The 19,183-nt window shown below is 41.1% G+C and overlaps 1 protein-coding gene across 6 annotated transcripts in view; it reads right to left on the bottom strand.

The window, feature by feature from the left end:
- Positions 1-19,183, bottom strand: part of LOC128811910 (glypican-5-like) — a 434,871-nt gene that overhangs the window by 224,626 nt on the left and 191,062 nt on the right. For 5 of the 6 annotated variants that reach the window (XM_053985864.1, XM_053985866.1, XM_053985863.1 and 2 more), the window contains exons 5-6: positions 15,601-15,660; positions 14,007-14,132 (exon numbers count right to left, since the gene is read on the bottom strand). In XM_053985864.1, coding sequence (XP_053841839.1) covers positions 14,007-14,132; positions 15,601-15,660 — 186 coding nt within the window. The remainder of the gene's footprint in view (positions 1-14,006; positions 14,133-15,600; positions 15,661-19,183) is intronic. The other variant, XM_053985861.1, reaches the window with a different exon arrangement.

The following is a 19,183-nucleotide window of genomic DNA, read 5'->3' as shown; positions in this document are numbered from 1 at the left end:
AAAAGGTTCACCTAAATTATTTAAATAAAGCCTTTTCTCACTCTTCTTACAACCAGTGACCTGAACTAGTTGACACATTTTATGAATGGACAGCTAACATCATCCAGCACTACTGACACACACACTGCTACTTTGGGAACAACTCAGACTTAATAGCTATTAACCCTGCCACACAGAAAAGCTGAGAAAAGTATTATTAACACAATGTGAGCATCCTGATTAATTAAAAAGCTCTGCTTTACACATAGAATTTTCTGCAAATACTTAGAAACCACACACACACAAGTTGTCATGCAAACTGAATGCAGCTTTATTTTTAATCTGGATTAAGTTCTATTACCTAACAGACCCTTATATAGAGAACTTCTATTAACTCTGTAAATAATTCTCATCAGCCTGTGAAGATGCAACTCAAAACCCCCCTTCCTATTAAAAAGAAACTTCATTATGTTCCAAGTCTGCTTACAATCAGCAGTTCTTTGCAGGAAATAAGGTGGTTTAGGTCCTTTGCCAAATCTCAGTGTGTGGTCATGCCATAAAATTGACTAAATCAATGCATTTGGAATTCTCCAGATAGTTAATTTTCCAAAGAACTTGCCTGATTCAGATGTATTTAATATATATCTGTGGAAAAATGCACATTACATCAGTTTCTTTTTTTTTTTTTTTTTAGTTTTTACATCTATTCAACATAACTCAGTTCCCATTTAACTTTTAGGTATGTCAGCATCAGCTGTGCTCAGTGCTAATTCCAGGATGACTTATGAAAAGCCGTGAAATATTAAACTCACTGCTTCCATGGCTGTAACATCCAGCAACAGTTGCACTCCAAAGGTGTGAGGAGAGCTTTAATGCTCACCTACCATTATTCACCATTACCTTTGTCCTGGGTTGCAAGGTGTGGCTGGGGGTGTGTGTTCTACTGCCATCTGTCAGAGCTGGGACACTTCTCTGCTGTTCACTGGGCAGTTTTCTTTATCTCTCCCACAACCAATCCTCCCTCCAGGAGATCTCTGCTGTCCATGGCCAATGAGTGTCCCTGCATGGCTGAGAAAATTCCATCATCCCATGGGGAGATGCTCTGCCCAGGGGAGGAGCCAAGCATTCCTACCTGGATCCAATCTGAGGCTTTGGGACACCACAGCAGCCTTTGCCCACTGCATTCCCAGAGGAGCAGCTTTCTGCCCCACTGCATTCCCAGAGGAGCAGCTTTCTGCCCCACTGCATTCCCAGAGGAGCAGCTTTCTTCCCCACTGCATTCCCAGAGGAGCAGCTTTCTTCTCCACTGCATTCCCAGAGGAGCAGCTTTCTTCTCCACAGCATTCCCAGAGGAGGAGCTTTCTTCCCCACTGCATTCCCAGAGGAGCAGCTTTCTGCCCCACTGCATTCCCAGAGGAGCAGCTTTCTTCTCCACTGCATTCCCAGAGGAGCAGCTTTCTTCTCCACAGCATTCCCAGAGGAGCAGCTTTCTTCCCCACTGCATTCCCAGAGAAAGCCCAGGCCCATCCCCACCAGCCCTGGAGCTTCAGAGGAAAACTCCAGCCTTGTCCAGGATCCCTGCTCCAGCAGAAGCACAGCTGGCACTGCAGGAGGGCTGAGCCACCATGGAATGGCACTGCTGCCACCACCCTGACACACAGGCTGCCAGGGCATGTTCTGACTCTGGCAGTGTTGTTTTGTAATACTGCATTTTTATTTTTCCTAATAAAGAACTCTTATTCCTACTCCCATATCTTTCCCTGAGATCTCCTTAATTTCCAAATTATAATAATTCAGAGGGAGGGGGTTTGCATTTTCCATTTCAAGGGAGGCTCCTGCCTTCCTTAGTGGACACCTGTCTGTTCAAACCAGGACAATCTTACAGCTGCAGAATGCTCTTCACACTGCTATGGCACTGGAGAAACCTAAATGTCTGCACACACCTTTGCCTGTTCCTGCACTCCATTTCTTGTCAAAGACATCTTCTCCCAGGCTGCCCTATGGGCAGCTGCAGCAGCAGTTCCCAGAGTTTTTCAGCATTCCAGCACCTGCAGTTTTCTTCCTGTCAGTCCTGCTTGGGCTGACCCATGGAACTGACACCACAGCCAACATCTGCCCCAGCAGAACCAATGGGATGCTGACAGGGAATGCTGCAAGGGAGGCCACTTAAGAGGGCTGTGGTTTTATGGTTTAGGTTTAAATTTCCTTTTGTTTTAAATTTCCTTTTGTGACCTGTGCCATTGATGCCATGACAGCTGACACATTCTGGGCCCATGAGCAGGGAGCTGCTGGACATCACTTGTGAGGTGGCTTCCACACCAAGCAACACAGTCCTCTGGGGCTGACAGAAGCTCAGCAGCATTTGCTCTGAACTTTGGGTCAGAGCTATGGAAAAAACCCACAGTAGTTCTCCATCCAATCTGTTTCCAGACCAGTCTATCTCACCTTATATTCTGATGAAAACTCTCATGGGCAGTTACCCAAATATGCTTTAAAATTAAAAGTACTGAATGTTAGATCATACTCAGCTTTTGCTGCCTCACTCAGGGAATAACACAGAGCTAAGCCAAGGCAACAGACAAGGCATCAGCAGAGGGTTTTGTAGAAGACATTTAGGCTGTGTCACCTCACCTGGAATTTTAGAGCATGCTGTTGTATTTTGAAATCTATTGAAAAGGTTTTCTAGACAGAACTCATTGCATATAAAAGAATAACAAAGAAACTCAAGAGAACACATTATTAAATGGATTTCCAAGAATTAAAATGGAAGGGATTATAGCACAGCTAACAGCCCAATACAGTTTGTAATTAAACCTGAACTCTCAAGTGTAAGAGTCTAGTTACTGAACGTAAAAAAAATTAAAAAAAATCACTTGAGTAGTTCTTTATCTTCAGGATGAAAAATATGAGCCAGACCAGCCCTACAGAATCAGCCAGAAAGCATTTTCCTGTGGTTTTGATCAGCAAAAACTACATTAGTTCCACATAGCTGAAATTAATACAGCAGGAAGTTTTAAACATTTACTTCCATCAGAGAACTCTGGTTTTTCTATATCCCCAACTCCCGTGCTGGTGCTGAGGAAGCAGCACCAGCCAATGGGTGCCAGGCAGGGACACCTGGGGCACCCCCAGCGCATTCTGAACTCAGCAAGCACAGCCACTGCTCCATGGACCCTTCCTGTCAGGAATGCTCCCAGCTGAGTGCTCAGCTGAGGGACTGCAGGAGGAGCTGGGACCAACAGGAACACAGTGCTTTCTCACAGGAATGCGGAGTTTTCCCTTGCAATGCACCCTGGCCTGCTCCTGACAGATGTTTAAGGCAGGATGGGAGATAATTCCCTTCCCCAAATCAACCAGAGATTGACAGGAGTCACACAAAACTGAAGCAGGACTTACAAACCAGGCTTAGAAAGATCAGTCTTTGCAAAGACTTTCATTGCCAGAAGAACTCAATCCTCCAGGAAAGAGAGCACTTTGCTGCTCCTGTAGCCACTCACTCTTTCAGGAGGGCTGTGCTTCTGGAATTACAATGCTGGGAAGCAAACATCCCTGAGCACAAGGGCATTCTGTCCCCTCAAAAAGGTCTGGTCTTCTCCAGCTCTGCCTGCCCGACACCAAAGACAGCAGTCACACCTTTGCAGAGTCCCAGCAGATCTCATGTGCTTTGCAGTAAGAACAGAATTCAACTTCTTAACCCCAGCACATCAGTGACAGGACATCACTGCCAGTTCACAGCAGTGTTACGCCAGGTTATCAAACCCTGCCTTCAGGCTCCCCAACTCCTGGCTGCCAGCTCTGAGCTCAGGGCTTTCGGAGCAGCACGGCTCTGACACGTGCCCTGTGCTTTCTGCAGCTGTGGGGCCAGCTCCAGCTCTGTTTTGCACGTTTGAGCCACGTTCCCAAGAACATTGCAGAGGTGCAAGGCAGCCTAACAAACTCTTGGAGGGATTGCTGAAGCTGGGTCCTCACACCCAAACCATGGAGATGTTCTGACAGGCTGCTAGGCAGAGTCACACTGCAGCACGGCACAGGATTTCCTGTTTGCCATGATCTTCACTCTTCATTTGCCATAGAAACCTTTGAACTACACCTTTCCTTTTATTGTCTTTTCCCTGTAGTCAAGGTCTCCTTAAAAGCAAGGTTTGTACCACCCACTCAAACATCTTGGGTGAGCTGTCTGACGCCACAAAGCAAAGACCTCAACCCTCTATCCTTCCAGTCCAGCTGCAAATTAACTCACCCAGCCTCTACCTTCAATAAAAGCAGACAAGGTGTCAGAGTATCCCCACGTGGAGCCAGCCATGCCAGGGAAAACAGATGTGCTTGAATACAGCTGAACTTCCCTGCCAGGGTAACCCTACACAGAAGTGTCCATTCTCAGTTTAGCTCTATCTCACCTTATATTCTGATGAAAACTCTCATGGGCAGTTACCCAAATATGCTTTAAAATTAAAAGTACTGAATGTTAGATGATACTCAGTTTTCTGCTGCATTACCCAGGGAATAATACAGAGCTAAGCCAAGACAACAGAAGGAAATCAGTAGAGGGCTTTGTAGAAGACATTTAGGCTGTGGCACCTCACCTGGAATTTTAGAGCATGCTATTATATTTTGCAATCTATTGAAAAGCCTTTTCTATGTTCCCAGGTAGTGCAGCCACCCAAGCCTTCCCACAGAGCAGTTTGTCCCCAAGGGATGTGGCCACGAGAAGCAATCAATTATCATGGATCAAATCTGTCTCTGGTTTAAAATGGCACAGTTCTACTCAAATTGAAACAGCTCAAAGGATGCCAGTTCTGTATTCCAGGTATTGCAAATACACCTAAAGAGAAGATGGGACTGGAGCACCAGTAGATTCCAGTTGGGAGTTTTTTGTTGTGGTTTTTTTTTTGGGTTTTTTGGGGGCTTTTTTTGTTGGTTGGTTTTTGGGGTTTTTTTTTTGAGTCTGTTAAGGTTTTGGTGGCATTTCTTCTCCTGCACACATTGGAAGAAGGCTGAGGAGATATGAAAAATCCTGCAGTAACCATGGTGGTGTGCTACAACCCACTAACTGTGCTCACCTGTCCCGCCTCTGCAAAAACAGAAAATAAAACTGCAGTTGGTTTTGCTTTGGCCCCAGGTGCTTTTGCAGCAGTTTATCCCTTTTTGTCTTGCTTTAGCCAAAGCATTTTCCAATTCAATGATGAAGACTCCCCATCACGACTCCACCACAGACATTTAAGATACTGGAAGGTCTGCTGGTTCTCCTTAGTGAAACTCAACCTCCTGATGTGGACTCAAAATCCCAATACATACACTGAATTTCCTCAGTACTTCAGGGGTAACATTTGAAATGCATTTCCTTGGAATAAGCCTGCTGATCCTGAATCTGGAAACTCAAGTCTATTTCTATGTTCTTGAAGTAAACCAGGTGAAATTCTGATTTTAGACAAAGAGCCTGCCAAGGTTAGAGGCTAACATTGAACATTGTATTTTTCAAGTTAACTTACAGTGTTTGTCCCAAGCAGTTTAGTACAAGGAATTTGAAAAGACTCCCATAGCTGGGTAATGAATACATAACTTGCTTTAAATTTCTCTATATGGAAATAGTGTACTTATTAAAAACAGAAGTGATGATTTGCCTTTTTTACATTAAGTTTCCACAAACACATTGTTCAAATCATGCCCCAAATTCTTCAGTGGAAGTAAACTGCCAAGTGCTGGGTATGAACAGAAATAATAACTGAGTATTTATAGATAAATATTATCTGTAAATAAATGTGTTTATAAATAACTTAATTATTATCTGGAAAATGAGCCTGGGAAAATTATGAAGTCACAATCCAGACCACTACCACATTATATTATTGACTGTGAAACTAATTTGTCCAAGGGTGAATCCATTAGCTGAAAGGCAAAGTTAAATCCTCTGTTCAGTTGAGAGTTTTAACAATTCACTCTCGACTATTTATTTTTTATTTAAAATATGCTTTGGAATTGCATTATTGCAATAAGTGAAAAATCACAGGCATGTCGGAGATGGGCTTTTATCACCAACTCTGTCTCTTCAGGTCATGAAGTTTGTCAGAGCCTCCTAAACTATCTGCAATATTGGACCAATTTTCATCAAAAAAAGACTTCTGATTTTTCACATTTATCCAACATGCACTTCAGTATTTAATTGCATTTGTTCTAATTAAAGGACAACATTTATGTCAGAAGAGTTGACAAAGCAGTAAACTCTTCTACAGATAATTACTTGACAACATTCTGCTCAAAGAATGAAGTAAATTTACCAACAGTCTTGAGAATTCTTTAATATTCAGGAAAGCTCATGTGGTGCCTTTTGGCCTGGAAAATAAGATATTTGGGGGGTTTTGTTGGTTTTCAAAGCCAGCTTTGAAAAGTTTTCATCCTGCTCAAATTTGCTTTTCCAGCACCAGCTTTCAAGAGCATTTCAAATGTTTCTACAATAAGTGCTGCCAATAAAGACACTGAGATGTTTGCACACTCTGTGTTCCCCCCCCTCATCAAATCAAAGCTCAAGCGAGCAGGGCTGCCAGCAACTCCTCTACAATCAGAATTATTCCTACACCAAGTAAAGCAAAGACACAAAGAAACACAAATCCAGGTCAAGAAGGAAATAAGTGCAGCAGAGAACTGAGAAAGACATAACATTCCCTACTTAAGCATTGTAAGAAATTAATTTAAATCTAGTAAAAAAATGGTGTTGGCAATTTCAGATATTTGTATTTTTTCATTCTGAATAACACAGAAATGAGCCAGACAGTTCCTAAGTGGTGAAATACTTGCAGCAATCACTTTGACAAGTTGGGTGCCATTTCTGTTTGTTAACTGATCAATGTAAAGAGCTACTGGGTTATTAACAGATCTTACTGGGCCAAGATCTCTGGCAGCACTGTGGGTGAGAAAATACTTTGAAAATATGATCTCAGTTCACCCTCAGCACTCAACTGAGCTGGCAAGAGGCTGTCTGGACAGAGCAGGGGTGTTGGATTGAACCCTTTTCTGACTCAGAGATGGGGCAACTGAGAGGTGTTTTAAAAACTTTTATTCCATTTTCAGTCTAATGTGAAGGATGAGACAATACAGATGTTATAATTCACATCATCACAATCAGAAACCAACTATTTCCTAATTACAGTACATTATAAACATTTCTTGACCTATCAGCTATTGCCACACCATGCTGTAAATACCTTAAACCAATCACCTAAAATTACCCCTGTATTTGTATGCAAATGTATTTGCATGTAAACTTTCTTTCAAACTTTAAGAATTCTTTACAAATTTATTTCCCACAGAGGGGAGGTTCAGGTTCGACTCATCAGCTGAGCAAGGCAAAACTTCCATCAAAGCTCCTCATTTTCTTTATTCCCATCAATCCACTGGGTTGTGTCTGTGGCTGTGTGTAAACCACCAAGTCCCAGCACAGAAAAGCTGGTTTTAAAAAGCATTACTGGGGAGGTCAGTGAAAGTACACACACCAGGCAGGGACAGAGCCAGCCAGAGGGGTTTCTATCAATCACATGGAGAGGCTGTGGGATAAACAATGTATAAATTAAACCACTTTTAAATTATACTTAACGTTTGTCAAGCTGTCTTTGTGTCTACTCATCTGATCAGGCAAATCTGCCTGTAACCACAAGGCATGGCTCTGAATCTACTGCAGTCAGCAAACACTCTGAGATAACCCCATGTCACTAGGAGGTCACTTTGGGGCTGCAGAGGCACCAGTGTGGGGTTTGTTCTGCCAAAAATATCAGCATTTCAGAGGTTTACCTGTTCTGTGCTGGGAAAACACAAAAGCTTTCACACAGGGGAACAAGGCCACCCCACCCCACACTCTCCCTTATCAAAGGTGAGATTTATAGCCCAGGCAGCCCCAAGTGCAGAGCTGCACACTATGCACCCTTCAGTGGGGTGGGAAATGTTTTATCCCTCATTTTATCCCTCACACCCAGAGCAGTTCCAGCAGCAAAGAGTGACAATCTCCCCACAGCACAAGAGGTTTCCTGGCAATCTGGGACACTCTTCAGCCTTCCAAGACAGAATCCAGATGAATTTTTTTCCCCATTTCGATGAATCAACATGTTTCCAGTGAAAAGCAGCTAAAAAAAAAAAAATAAATAAAATGCCTCTCCCTGATTCCAGCTCCAAATCTGGAGTCTACCCCACCTTGCCACAGAAATTTCCCTAAGAAGTTGTCTGCAGCTGGATGTGTTAAATCACACACACATCACACTAGACCAAAGATATTTTCCCAGCAAGGAATACAAACCAGCAAAAAGGAGATTATTTTGTGTCTTTTGGCACTTAAGGCTTGGAGAGTAGCAGAAAAAGATTGCTCCTCCACCCTTTAGATACAAAGTGTCTGTAACACAAATAAAACCAATCCCAAGGCCTAATTTAACTTTATGACAGTTTACAGCAAGATTATCCTGCTAGCACAGTAAAACCCGCATCAAATTGCCACGGGGGTGTGTGTGTGTGTGTGTGTGTATATATATATATATATATTTCCCAGTTCAGTTAATACCAGTACTCCCATCCAGTTCCCATTTCCACTCATTTCTACTTCTCTGTCTCAAAAAAACATCTGTCAGGAAAGCAGGAACTGTTACAGAGAAGCTTGCACCAACATATATATATATATGTATGTATGTATGTATGCATATGTGTATATGTATATATGTGTATCTAGATACAGATATGTATTTCAACATATACTGAAATTATTTCACACAGAGAGAGATTCCACTGAACAAGGCACCAAGGTGGGAGGAAGGCTGGACAACTATGCAGAGATGGTTTTTTTGCATTTCCACTAAAAGATTTGCATTTAAGCAACTACAGGTTTTATCTCAGCAACACCTTCCTCACATAATTCCCTTCTGTTTGAAAAATGTAAAATTTATTATTTGATCAGCTATGTTTCAACACTGATGGATTCCTGCTTCAAAGTCCACAGAATTTAATGCAGGGTTTTTTTCCATTGACCTGCTCATCCCACAGAGTCTACAAATGTGATGTTTTCATCACTTCTGGGACCCAGGACAAGGAAAAGAAAATGAGAAAATTCACTTCCAAGTACTTTTTTAAAATACACTGCTACTTTTAAGTCTCCAATTTCAACCTGAAATAATATCAAAAATTCAATGTCCTGAAAAATACCAAAATCCAAACATCATATAGGAATCCTTTTCATCCAACAGACCAAGGCACCACACTTCCAATCCTACCCTATAGTTTTAGGAGAAAGGATTAGGTGTATCAGTATTAAAAACACTCTCACTGATACCTCATTTAACTGAGATTCTGAAGAATACGTTTTCAGCCTAATATCTCCAGGCCTTGATAGGATTTATCCCTCTTGTTTGCATTGCTGCATTGCATACCCATTGCAAATGAAAGAAAATGAATTGTACTTCCCTCCAGGAAGAATCATTGGCTAAGACAGACTGTAGGATCAGATAAGACTTTCACTTTCTGTCTTTTCAATTGGACTTTGAGTGTGACCTTTCCTAAGAGGAACAGGTTCAAAGTCACTCTGTTGAACTCTGCACAAGAAAATAAACTTTATCTTGGACTATTTTAATACTGTAGTATTTTAAAACCATTTTAGGATAAAGCCATTTTTATACTGTAGTATTTTAATTGGAAAGTTTCAGTTTTCTGGCTACATAAGGGCTGTTCTTTCCTTCTGAATAAAAAAAAAAAATAGCATACTAAAGAAAGAGTACCTGCCCATCACTCCTTATGCAGTAAAAAATATCCCAAACTTGCCAGAATAAAAGAGATACAATGATAGTATCAAATTAGTCCCTGTTACATTGCATCTGCAAAATACTGTCCCACTGGAGCAACCTGGTGATTGGATGACAAGATTTATTCTTTCATGAATTCTGCTCAAAGGAGTAAAGTAGACACTGAGTAGGTACCAAATCTGAAGAAACTCTGAAATCAAGTAGTAATTATTTGTGTTCAAGTCCCTCAACATGAAGGAAAATTTTGAGTGCTGCAGTGTCAAAAAAATGCCTTTGCAAGCCAAATGTCCATTTGCATTTACAGAAATGTTTTTCAGCTACTGACCTAACCCATCCATTCCAATTGCCTGGACACACTACAGGAACAGTACTAACTAAAAAGAAGAAAGGAACAAAAACCATCAGAACATCCCAAGTCCTGGAAAATACCCTAAAACCTGAAAAACACTGCAAAAAGAGATAGCATTTTGCAGTTTACAGTCACAAGCAGATCTCCAGAAATTGTTTACACTGATGGCATGAGAACAACAGAAGTTAAACATGCTTTAAGTAAGCTACGGCTAAATGACTGTCTCTGTTTTCCACATCCAGATGGCTGCTTGCTAGAGCCTAAGGAAATGACAAAGGGGACAATGAAAGTGCTAAACTCATAAAAACTGAGAGTCTCTAAAGGAATACATTTTGAGAAAAAGTCACTATGATTTGCCACTTCCTTCCTCAGCCAGCTCTCACAGGCCCTGAGAGCCGAACAACCCACGACATGATCTGTTCAAGCTCATGGACAGTTGTCCCCTAATCCCCCACTCAGTGCAAAATCCCAAAATAAACAAGCTAAGGAACGAAGGAGAGAAGGAAGGAAAAGAAGTGTGGATCCCCATTAGGCTGTTACAAAACATCCTTCTTTTCTGTTCCAGGTAACCTGGTTTAAAAACCATTTACATGTCCAAGTTTTTAACCCTCCACCTGAAGTTCCCTGAAAAAGGGACTCCAAGTGGAAAAATAATTGCTGTAAAATATCTCCTCCCCTGTCCCCCACCAAATCAGGGTACTACACATCAAACCTGCACTCTGCAGTGACAGGAGTGTGTTTTTATACCCTTGAACTCCTCAAGCACTACAGAACCACAGCAGGTACGGAGAAAGGGGAATGAGGACTTCAAATGTTTCTGCAACACCAACCTGAAGTCTGCCACATTCAGAGCAACCCATTCTACTAAAATGCACCCAATGCACACCTGAGGAGACACCTGTGCAATGGGAAGCTGTGTCTGACCAGCAGAATATTTCTACTTCTACCATCAACAATGATATTTCAGGTCAAGCTAACTGGCATTACGAACATGACCATTTCATTTGGAAACTTAGGAAATGTCTTCTTGAAATGGAGAGGCAACAAACACAGAACTCTCTAGAGTGATTTTCAGAATGGTGTTTCTTTCTTCACTCCAAATAAATCAAAGTTTGATCTTGTGATCCAACAATTCTGTGTAGGATCCAAGTTAAAAATGGCTGTAGCTCAACAATCATTAAGCTGAGACCATTCATCAGTGCATAGATGATTTCTTACATGAAGTCTTGCTTCAGGAACAAGATGCTCAAAAGAGCAATTAAGACAAAGAAAGTACTCCCAGTGCAAGTATTTCTAATTTTGTCCTGAACTGACACTGGAGAATTCCTAGCAAAGCCATCTCTTCCTGTTCTCTGAAGAGCAGGCCAGAGGCAGTCTCAAAGCAGTGGGAATCTCTTTCTATGGTGTATTTAACTGGCAGCTCAAACTTCTTTTTCCTGCAAATGCAATGATTTAAACACGACAAAACCCAATCCAAAGAACTAAACTAAAATAAAAAGGTAAAACTCTAATCCTGTTTATCAGACCTCAAGTGCCCTCTCTACCAATTGAATGAATTCTTTCTCATTTCTGAGTATTAATTTCATATTGCTTCAGGCTGCATTTGTGTGTCAAATTGTTTTTAAAGCTCGACTTTGTTTTTCCTAAAGAGCTGGCGTGCCAGTTAGCACAGAGCATAAATAATGCTCAGCCTTCCAGCAGCAGCATGAAATGCAAGGAGTGTGGAGGAGACAGGAGCCGCAGCAGTGCCAGCTCCACAGCCCCAGTAACCCTAAACTCCAGTTCACCACACCCATCGGGGTGATCCATTTGCTGATCCACAGGCAATAAAAAGGCTCTACTTTGAGCTCAGAGCTGTTTGCTACTGCTGATATTTAATGCCCTGGGAGGAGAGGAAGAGCAAAGAGGAATGCATCTTCAGGCATCACCAGGGCAGGTTTATGTGCCACGTGAGGAGGGCTGTGCCAAGCCCAGCCTAGAAAACAGGTGATGAAAGGAGCAGAATGTGCCAGGAGGCAGGAGACGTGTGTGTGCTGCTGTGTGGCACTGCAGGCTGCCCACAAAGTCCCCTCCTCTTAAGGCAATCAATACTGGGAGAGAATATATTTATATATTATTATATTTTATATTATTTAGCTACCTATCTATAGCTCTCTGATCAAACACATGAATTTTACCTTTTTGTTTTCCATTTTGCCCATTTGATATGTTAACTACAGACACATATCTAGGTTTGGTGGTGGAGTTGGGTTTTTTGCTGCTGTCAGCTTTGGGGGTAGGTTGTTTAGGTTTCCTTTTTCCTTTGTTTTTAATTTGTAATTTAACATATGAGGGATTTTGTTAGTCTTTTCCCTGCTACTTTCCCCAGTTTCCCATCCCTTTCAAACTTGAAACTTTTTCATGCGTCTCCAGTTCTGGGAAAGTTACAGACTGACAAAGTAACAACAGCTTTCCCCTTCATGCCTTTCTAAAACATGTGTATCAGCAATTTGAGTGGTTTGGGCTTTTTTAGAACAAAGTAAGATAAAAATTAAAAGTAACTTTTTTCTTCTTCCCCAGGAAACTGATACAGAAAAGATTTGGTTTTGGTTGTTTGGCTTTTCTTGTTTTTCTTTCAGCCAGAAAGCTGTTTGTTCTAAAAGTTAACTGTGCATCCAGCAGCACATCACAAGCAAAAGAGATTCTGATATGGAAATACTGATTAGAAATACTGATATTCTTCCTGTTTCCTCTCCATTACTTTTACAGTAAAAACTTCAACCAGTATTGCAATCACTACACATCAGTATTTGGAACGTTGCTTTGTTGCCAAAATCTTCAAAGAAGATATGCCCTACAATATGCCCAACAAACATATGCCCTACAATTAATTTGTAATGACAATGTATATTGAAATATTGAAGTTATTTTTGGATGTGTTAGACATGCATTTATCTCCAAACAGCTTGCATGTAATTAAGCTGAAGTTATTTCCACATGAGAAAACTCAGCAGAGCTGTGTGGGAGTCAGAACCCCCCTGAATGGGATGGACAGTAAGTGTCACATCTTTGCTCCATGTTGGAATTATTCAGTAAGTTCCAACAAAAAAAAAATTGGGACCATGAAAATTGTTTTAAAGCAAGAAAACAGAACATTAGAACTTTATCTTTTGTAACTGCTACAGACCACAAAATCTACTTCAAAATGAAATCTCAAGAAAGCAAACACAATCCCATGGAACTTCTCTGTTTTGACAAAAGAAATTTTTGGAGAACATTCACTGGCACATTTCCAAGCAGCTCTCACTGCAAAAACTGATGTATACTTTGACAGTGATAGTAGAGATAGAGTTTTGTTCTAAACATCTCTTTTCTCCTCAGGGTGATGTTGCCTCATGTTACGGAGAATAGAAAAATGACAGCACCAAGTTTAGCTCGTGGAAATGCAAGTGTGTATTCCAGTTTAGAGTCTGAAGGGTGACGGGAAAGACACTGATAAAATACAGAGGGGAAAAAATTAGCCGAGAAACTGGAAAGGTCTTTTCACCCTACAGAGCATCTACAGCAGTGTCTTAGAATGCTGCTGAACCATCAGCAGGTTGTGAAGACACCTTTTTTCACCACTTGATCTGGTTTTGTGTGGGAGGAATTTAGGAAGTTGTGGGGGAGGAGAAGTGTTCTGAAGGGTTTGTTTTGATTCTTACTACTTTTTTTTTCTTTTAGTTACCGTTATTAAAATTTTCTTTATACCCTTTCAAAGCTTTGAGCCTGCTTTGCCTTTCTCCTAACCTTATCTCCCAGCAGAAGTGAGTGCACTGGTGATTGGCCAGCACTGAACTCACCACAGTCATTGCTGCATTGGCTGGGAAATCTAAAAACTGGTCATCCAAAACCACTATACCATGACAGCAAATTTTAACTTGTAACTTTACCTTTCTACAACATCCTCTCCATTCCAGCAGGTCGAGCTGTCTCTCATCACCAGGTCTCCATCACAAAGCCTTTCTGCTATGGAGGCATAAAAGGTTCGGGACCGCTTCATGTAACTGATGAACTCTCTGCAATGCAGGAAGAACACATTCAACAACACAACAGCAAACTCAGCACTTAATAAACCCCCTGCCAGCCCAACCCTCCATCACATCAAGGCTTTAGAAAATAAGTAAACTGAATTAATTTCTGCTTCTTGTGTATTTTTACTCCTTATAGAACATCCAATTTTACTTAGTCCAGTGCCAATACACATAATTACACACATAAAGGGTGCTTTTAACACATGGTGTAAATGTGTCTCTCACTAAATCTGAAAAAAGGCTACACCTACTCTTTATAAACAGATTAAAAAACATTGAGAAAACATCATCATAAAAGGCATGGCCAGTACAGACAGTGCATTTCTGATGACTGTGTATGAAAAAAATGCCTTGAGGGCAAACTGCTGCCCCTTTTATAATCTGACTATAATATATACCTGGCTGAGGTAGCCATAAAAACAAACTAACAACTTTAGCACACAATTGAGAGGATATTAGAATGAGAAATTACCCCGCTGCACTGCTTTAGAAGCCCCTGTTTGGTATGTAACAAGATTCAGGACACAGACTGAGCTAAAGCTATCACTGAGCTCTGTGCTTGTCTCAGAGCCCCACTGGGCAGCCCTAAGGACCTGTTCTGGTTTGTGGTGATTCAGCCTGGCAGGCACTGGAGAGGTGCCTGGGGTACAGCTGGATGGAGCTCGGCACAAACCAGTCAGGATTTATCTCTCCTCAGCAGCAACAGTGCTTCAAACAACATCCAAGCCCACGGGAAATATCTATCCCTGCCATCTCTCCCCTCAGCTATCTTTATACCTTATTTATACTTTCTCAAAAGTGTTTAACCATCCCATTTACCTTCTGTGATGAAACCTTGTTCTAGATAAATCAGTCATCACATGTTCCTAAGAAACTAACTTAGCCTAACAGAGCAGGAAAGCTGGGATTTAAAGCAAAGAAAAAAAGCAGGAATTTGGGGCCTTACAAAGAGGTAATCAGCATTTCTACCTCTTGAGTACCAACTTACAAATATGAGCTCTGAGTATTTCTAGAGTAAAGCCAGGCCCAGCCAGAACAACCTGAGAGGATCAGTTCCAAAAGGAAACATAGATGTCAAAGATTTTACAGGTTCTAAATCAGAGTCTTCTTTGAAAGAGGAAACCAGCACCCTTTTAAGAGCCTAAAGCTTGCCTGACTCAGCTCACCCCTAGAGGTTTAAACTCCTTTGCCTTCTCAGCAGAATGGGGCTCTGACATTTCAAAGCAGTATCTGAGCAAATGCACAATTCTCTGTTCCAACTCTCAGTCTTACTGAGTGCAAATATTTACTTTTCATCACTAGAAAACTAAACACACTAGGGGAGAAAATGTAGCGTTTCCCAGTGCCCCACAATGTAAAAGCAGCAATCAAAACTGTTCCAGCTCCTAGATTACAGCTGGAGGTGAGCTAGGTGAAGAGACAATAAAGGATGTCACCTTGTTTTCATTCTTACCGAGAGATTTTTTTCAAACTTCTTGATTTGTCATTCTTTGAAGCTTTCAGAGGCAGAGAACTGGAACAGGCCAGGGAGAATAAGCATCAATCAGGATAGGTTGGGGAGCAGGGAAGAAACAGGAATTCAGGCAAATGAGGAAAAGAAATGAAAAACAAAAGAGAAAAGTAAAAATTACTTGAAAAAAAGGTCATCAAGCACATGCACAGGAAAATATAAGAAAATAAATAAGGAGGAAAATTATCATGAGATTTTTGCCAAGTATATATGCAATCAAAATGTCAATTTAACATTGGAAAAAAGTATAGCTGAGACTATTTGTCTCAATCATTTTCAAGTAAGAGCAGAATTACAAATGCAGCGCACGCAACAGAAAGCTGAAAATAAATTCAGTGGTACTTAAATTAAGTGTAACTGATCCCAAATGGAAGGACTGTAAATACATGAAGCTGTACAAGAAAACAATGGCAAACAGTTTAGGATGAGAACCACGGGAAGGGGGATACAAACCAGCAGCATTCATGTTCTGGTACAATGAGCAATTTACTGCCTGCTAATAAATAATATAAATACAAATATTTTTTGCTGTTCTGAGATTGCACCACTGAAAAAACACCCAACTCTGTAAAACTGGAGATACAGACTTTCAGGCTATAGTGGAGGAAGAACTGTGGAAATAACCCTGGTGATTATTTAGTGTTCTTACTGGAGAGAGCAGCCTGAGGACACACAGAGGATGCAGCTTTGCCATCATAGCTCTGGCAGCTGATGGCAGGAGGGGCCACAGGGCAGGAGGGACCTGCACTGGCCATCAGGTGAGTGGCACCTGCCTGCAGGAATTCCAAAATTCCAACACAGCCACTCAAAAAAAAACAAATGAAAATTTCTAACAGGGAAAATCTGGATCAGCTGAAACTTCAGCCCTGGCCAATAGTTCATGTACATCTGACATTAATAACCTGGTTTGTACTAGCACTTTATTACTCAAATGTTAATAAAATCATGTGATGTGTGACCCAACAGATAGTTTATTTCAAATGAAATAGATATAATTGACTTCAAACATTCCCAAAGGAATTCCTGAATTGTTGATTTTAAGATATATAAGAAATCTATAAATTCATGGCATAAAGAAATCCCAACAAAATATAATTTCAAAGCCTTCTTTCGCCAGTCGGGGACCTAATATGTTGTAGTTCTTTGTTAAACATGTTTTATACACAGCTCTGTAAGCAGTCTGTGTTTAGTGGTTTGAAATGTTCCATGGAGCAGAGATGCTAAAGGCAGGTATTCCACTTTGCTGGGAGACCAGACCTGACCAGAACAGTTCTTTGTGCTGAACTCAGCAACAACATTCCAATTTACTGAGATTCTGCACATGCCATTTCCATTCCCTGTACCATCATATGGTTTCAATTTTCTTGTCATCTCTATTACATGTTATAGTAACCTCCACATTAAAAAATGACTACAGCAGCAACGCTGCCAGTTTCAGTTAATCCCTGACTATGATTGTGTAATGGTAAAAAAAATAATAATCAATTTTATGCTTTCCAGTTTAATCACAGGAAATGGTTTCTTGCAAGATCATGCAACATTTATTCAAGTTTCAGCTTCTTTCATTATTGTCCCTGACACTTAAGTGATGCATAACAAAAAATATGCAGGAATGGAATGCAGAGTAAAATCAAGAGAGATGGAAAATCTCCCAGGAACTCATGAGATTAAGAGGAGAAGAAAAGGGTTCAACTACTGCAAAAGAGGATCCAGCTGCTCTGTGCATTCAGGGACCTTACAGATCTGGCTCTGCAGAACAGTGAAGGGTGAGGAGGGCTGGCTTCAACCAGACCCCAAACACCTCCCCCTGAAGAACCAGGTCAGGCCAAGGGACACCACTGAACAACCCCACTTGTCCTGCAACAGCAGCCCTGGCTCTGCTCCACAGCTGAAACCAGAGGTTCTCCAACTCCTTGGAAAAGGAACCTGATTGTTTACATGGCCTAGAAGAGACTCAGCACCTCTGGAGCAAGCATCCATCTGCAGCTGTCTGGCACCTCTGAGCAGGTTGTACACGAGACCGGAGAGGCCACTTGGTTGTGGTTTCTCCTCCAGATGTGCCAACAACCACAGAGGTTCTTCTCTCTGAGCTCGGGAATGCTCTGACATATAAGGGAACGAGCCACAGCTTTTCTGTTTACTTGGAGAGTGTTGGCTCATTCCTTCTCTTTTTCCTTCCTTACCCTACAAGGCTGGAGTCATGTTCCAGCCTCCCCTTGAATGAAAGGATCATTTGGAAGGACGTCTATGATCCAGACCTTCAGACAGACTCGGCAGGGCCAGGGTGACCTTGCACCTGAACTGACAACAGCTAACACATTACTGCTCTCCCTCTCTCAAAATCACCAGAAGGAGGGGCTTCACGAAAGATTCATGTCATTACTCTCATCATCTGGTTCCCCTGTAGCAATTTTCTGTCACTCTAAGTGCATTTTACACAACCCACTGCAGAAATTATTTAACCCATATATTACAGATTTTTATTACCTTAAATTGATTTTTTATTGATATCATATGTGATTAAATGATGGAGAATGAACAACACAATGATGCAGCCAACCACTGTCTTTCACTCTATGGTTTCACCATTGTTTCCAAGAAGCAGAAGTACAAGCTTCAGGCAATGTGTTTAATAGGAAGTTGTGGAGAATAGCTTCAGATTTTCCACTTCTTACTATTTATGGCATATTTCCATCATTCATTTTTGGTGCACAGGCTCTCCACAATACCTATCAACACTGTAATTCAGTAATTTTTCATGCTAATTATATAAGCAGGGACTTAGATTTTTTGGATAAATTAATTTTCAGTGTGCAGACCAATTCTAGCAAACTGTCTAATTTAGAGTGCATTAGTTTATTTTCTATTCCATCTACAAGCCTTACATTTTAAAAGGTCAATATCCAAATAATTCTAGATGGTTGGGAAGGGGAGCAAGCAGATCATAGGTGAGAAAGAGCAGCTTTCATGCCACTGAAGACACAAATCTGCAACCTTTTAAGAGATCACCTGTTGGCAGGCTGGCAATTCTGCCTTTTGGGCTGCCAGTGTTGAACTCCAGCCAAGTCAGTGAGTTACACAGAAGATGGCCCAGGGCTCTGTGCTGTTAAAAGCCTATTTCAATAATTATACTACAACTGTTCTTTGAATTTTTACTGCTGAAGTTATTAATTTAATTTCTGCAATGCTCCTTTTTTCTGATTTGCATGGTAAAAATTGATTAACTCCAAGCACTAGCACAAACTGTTATGGTTTGCCTTTAAATTACAAAAGGTTAAAAAATTATCACTATCACTCAAAAAACTTCACTTGCTGTTATTACTTTTATCTTTTAAAACAGCATTTGTTCCATTCATGCAGCTGAGAATTAGAACAGAAATGGATAAAAATCTCAAGTGAAACAAGTGAAATGCCAGAACCCAGGCTGTGGGAATTTTAACATTTAACAATTTTAACATTGCTCCAGCCATCCACTTATCCAACAGAGATACACATGGACTGCCTGGGCAGTTGAGATGCTGCTTTT

This window comes from Vidua macroura, chromosome 10 (genome assembly GCF_024509145.1).
Source record: "Vidua macroura isolate BioBank_ID:100142 chromosome 10, ASM2450914v1, whole genome shotgun sequence".
Taxonomy (NCBI): domain Eukaryota; kingdom Metazoa; phylum Chordata; class Aves; order Passeriformes; family Viduidae; genus Vidua; species Vidua macroura.
Note: the sequence above shows the minus strand (reverse complement) of the source record. Positions and strands in the feature narration are given on the sequence as shown.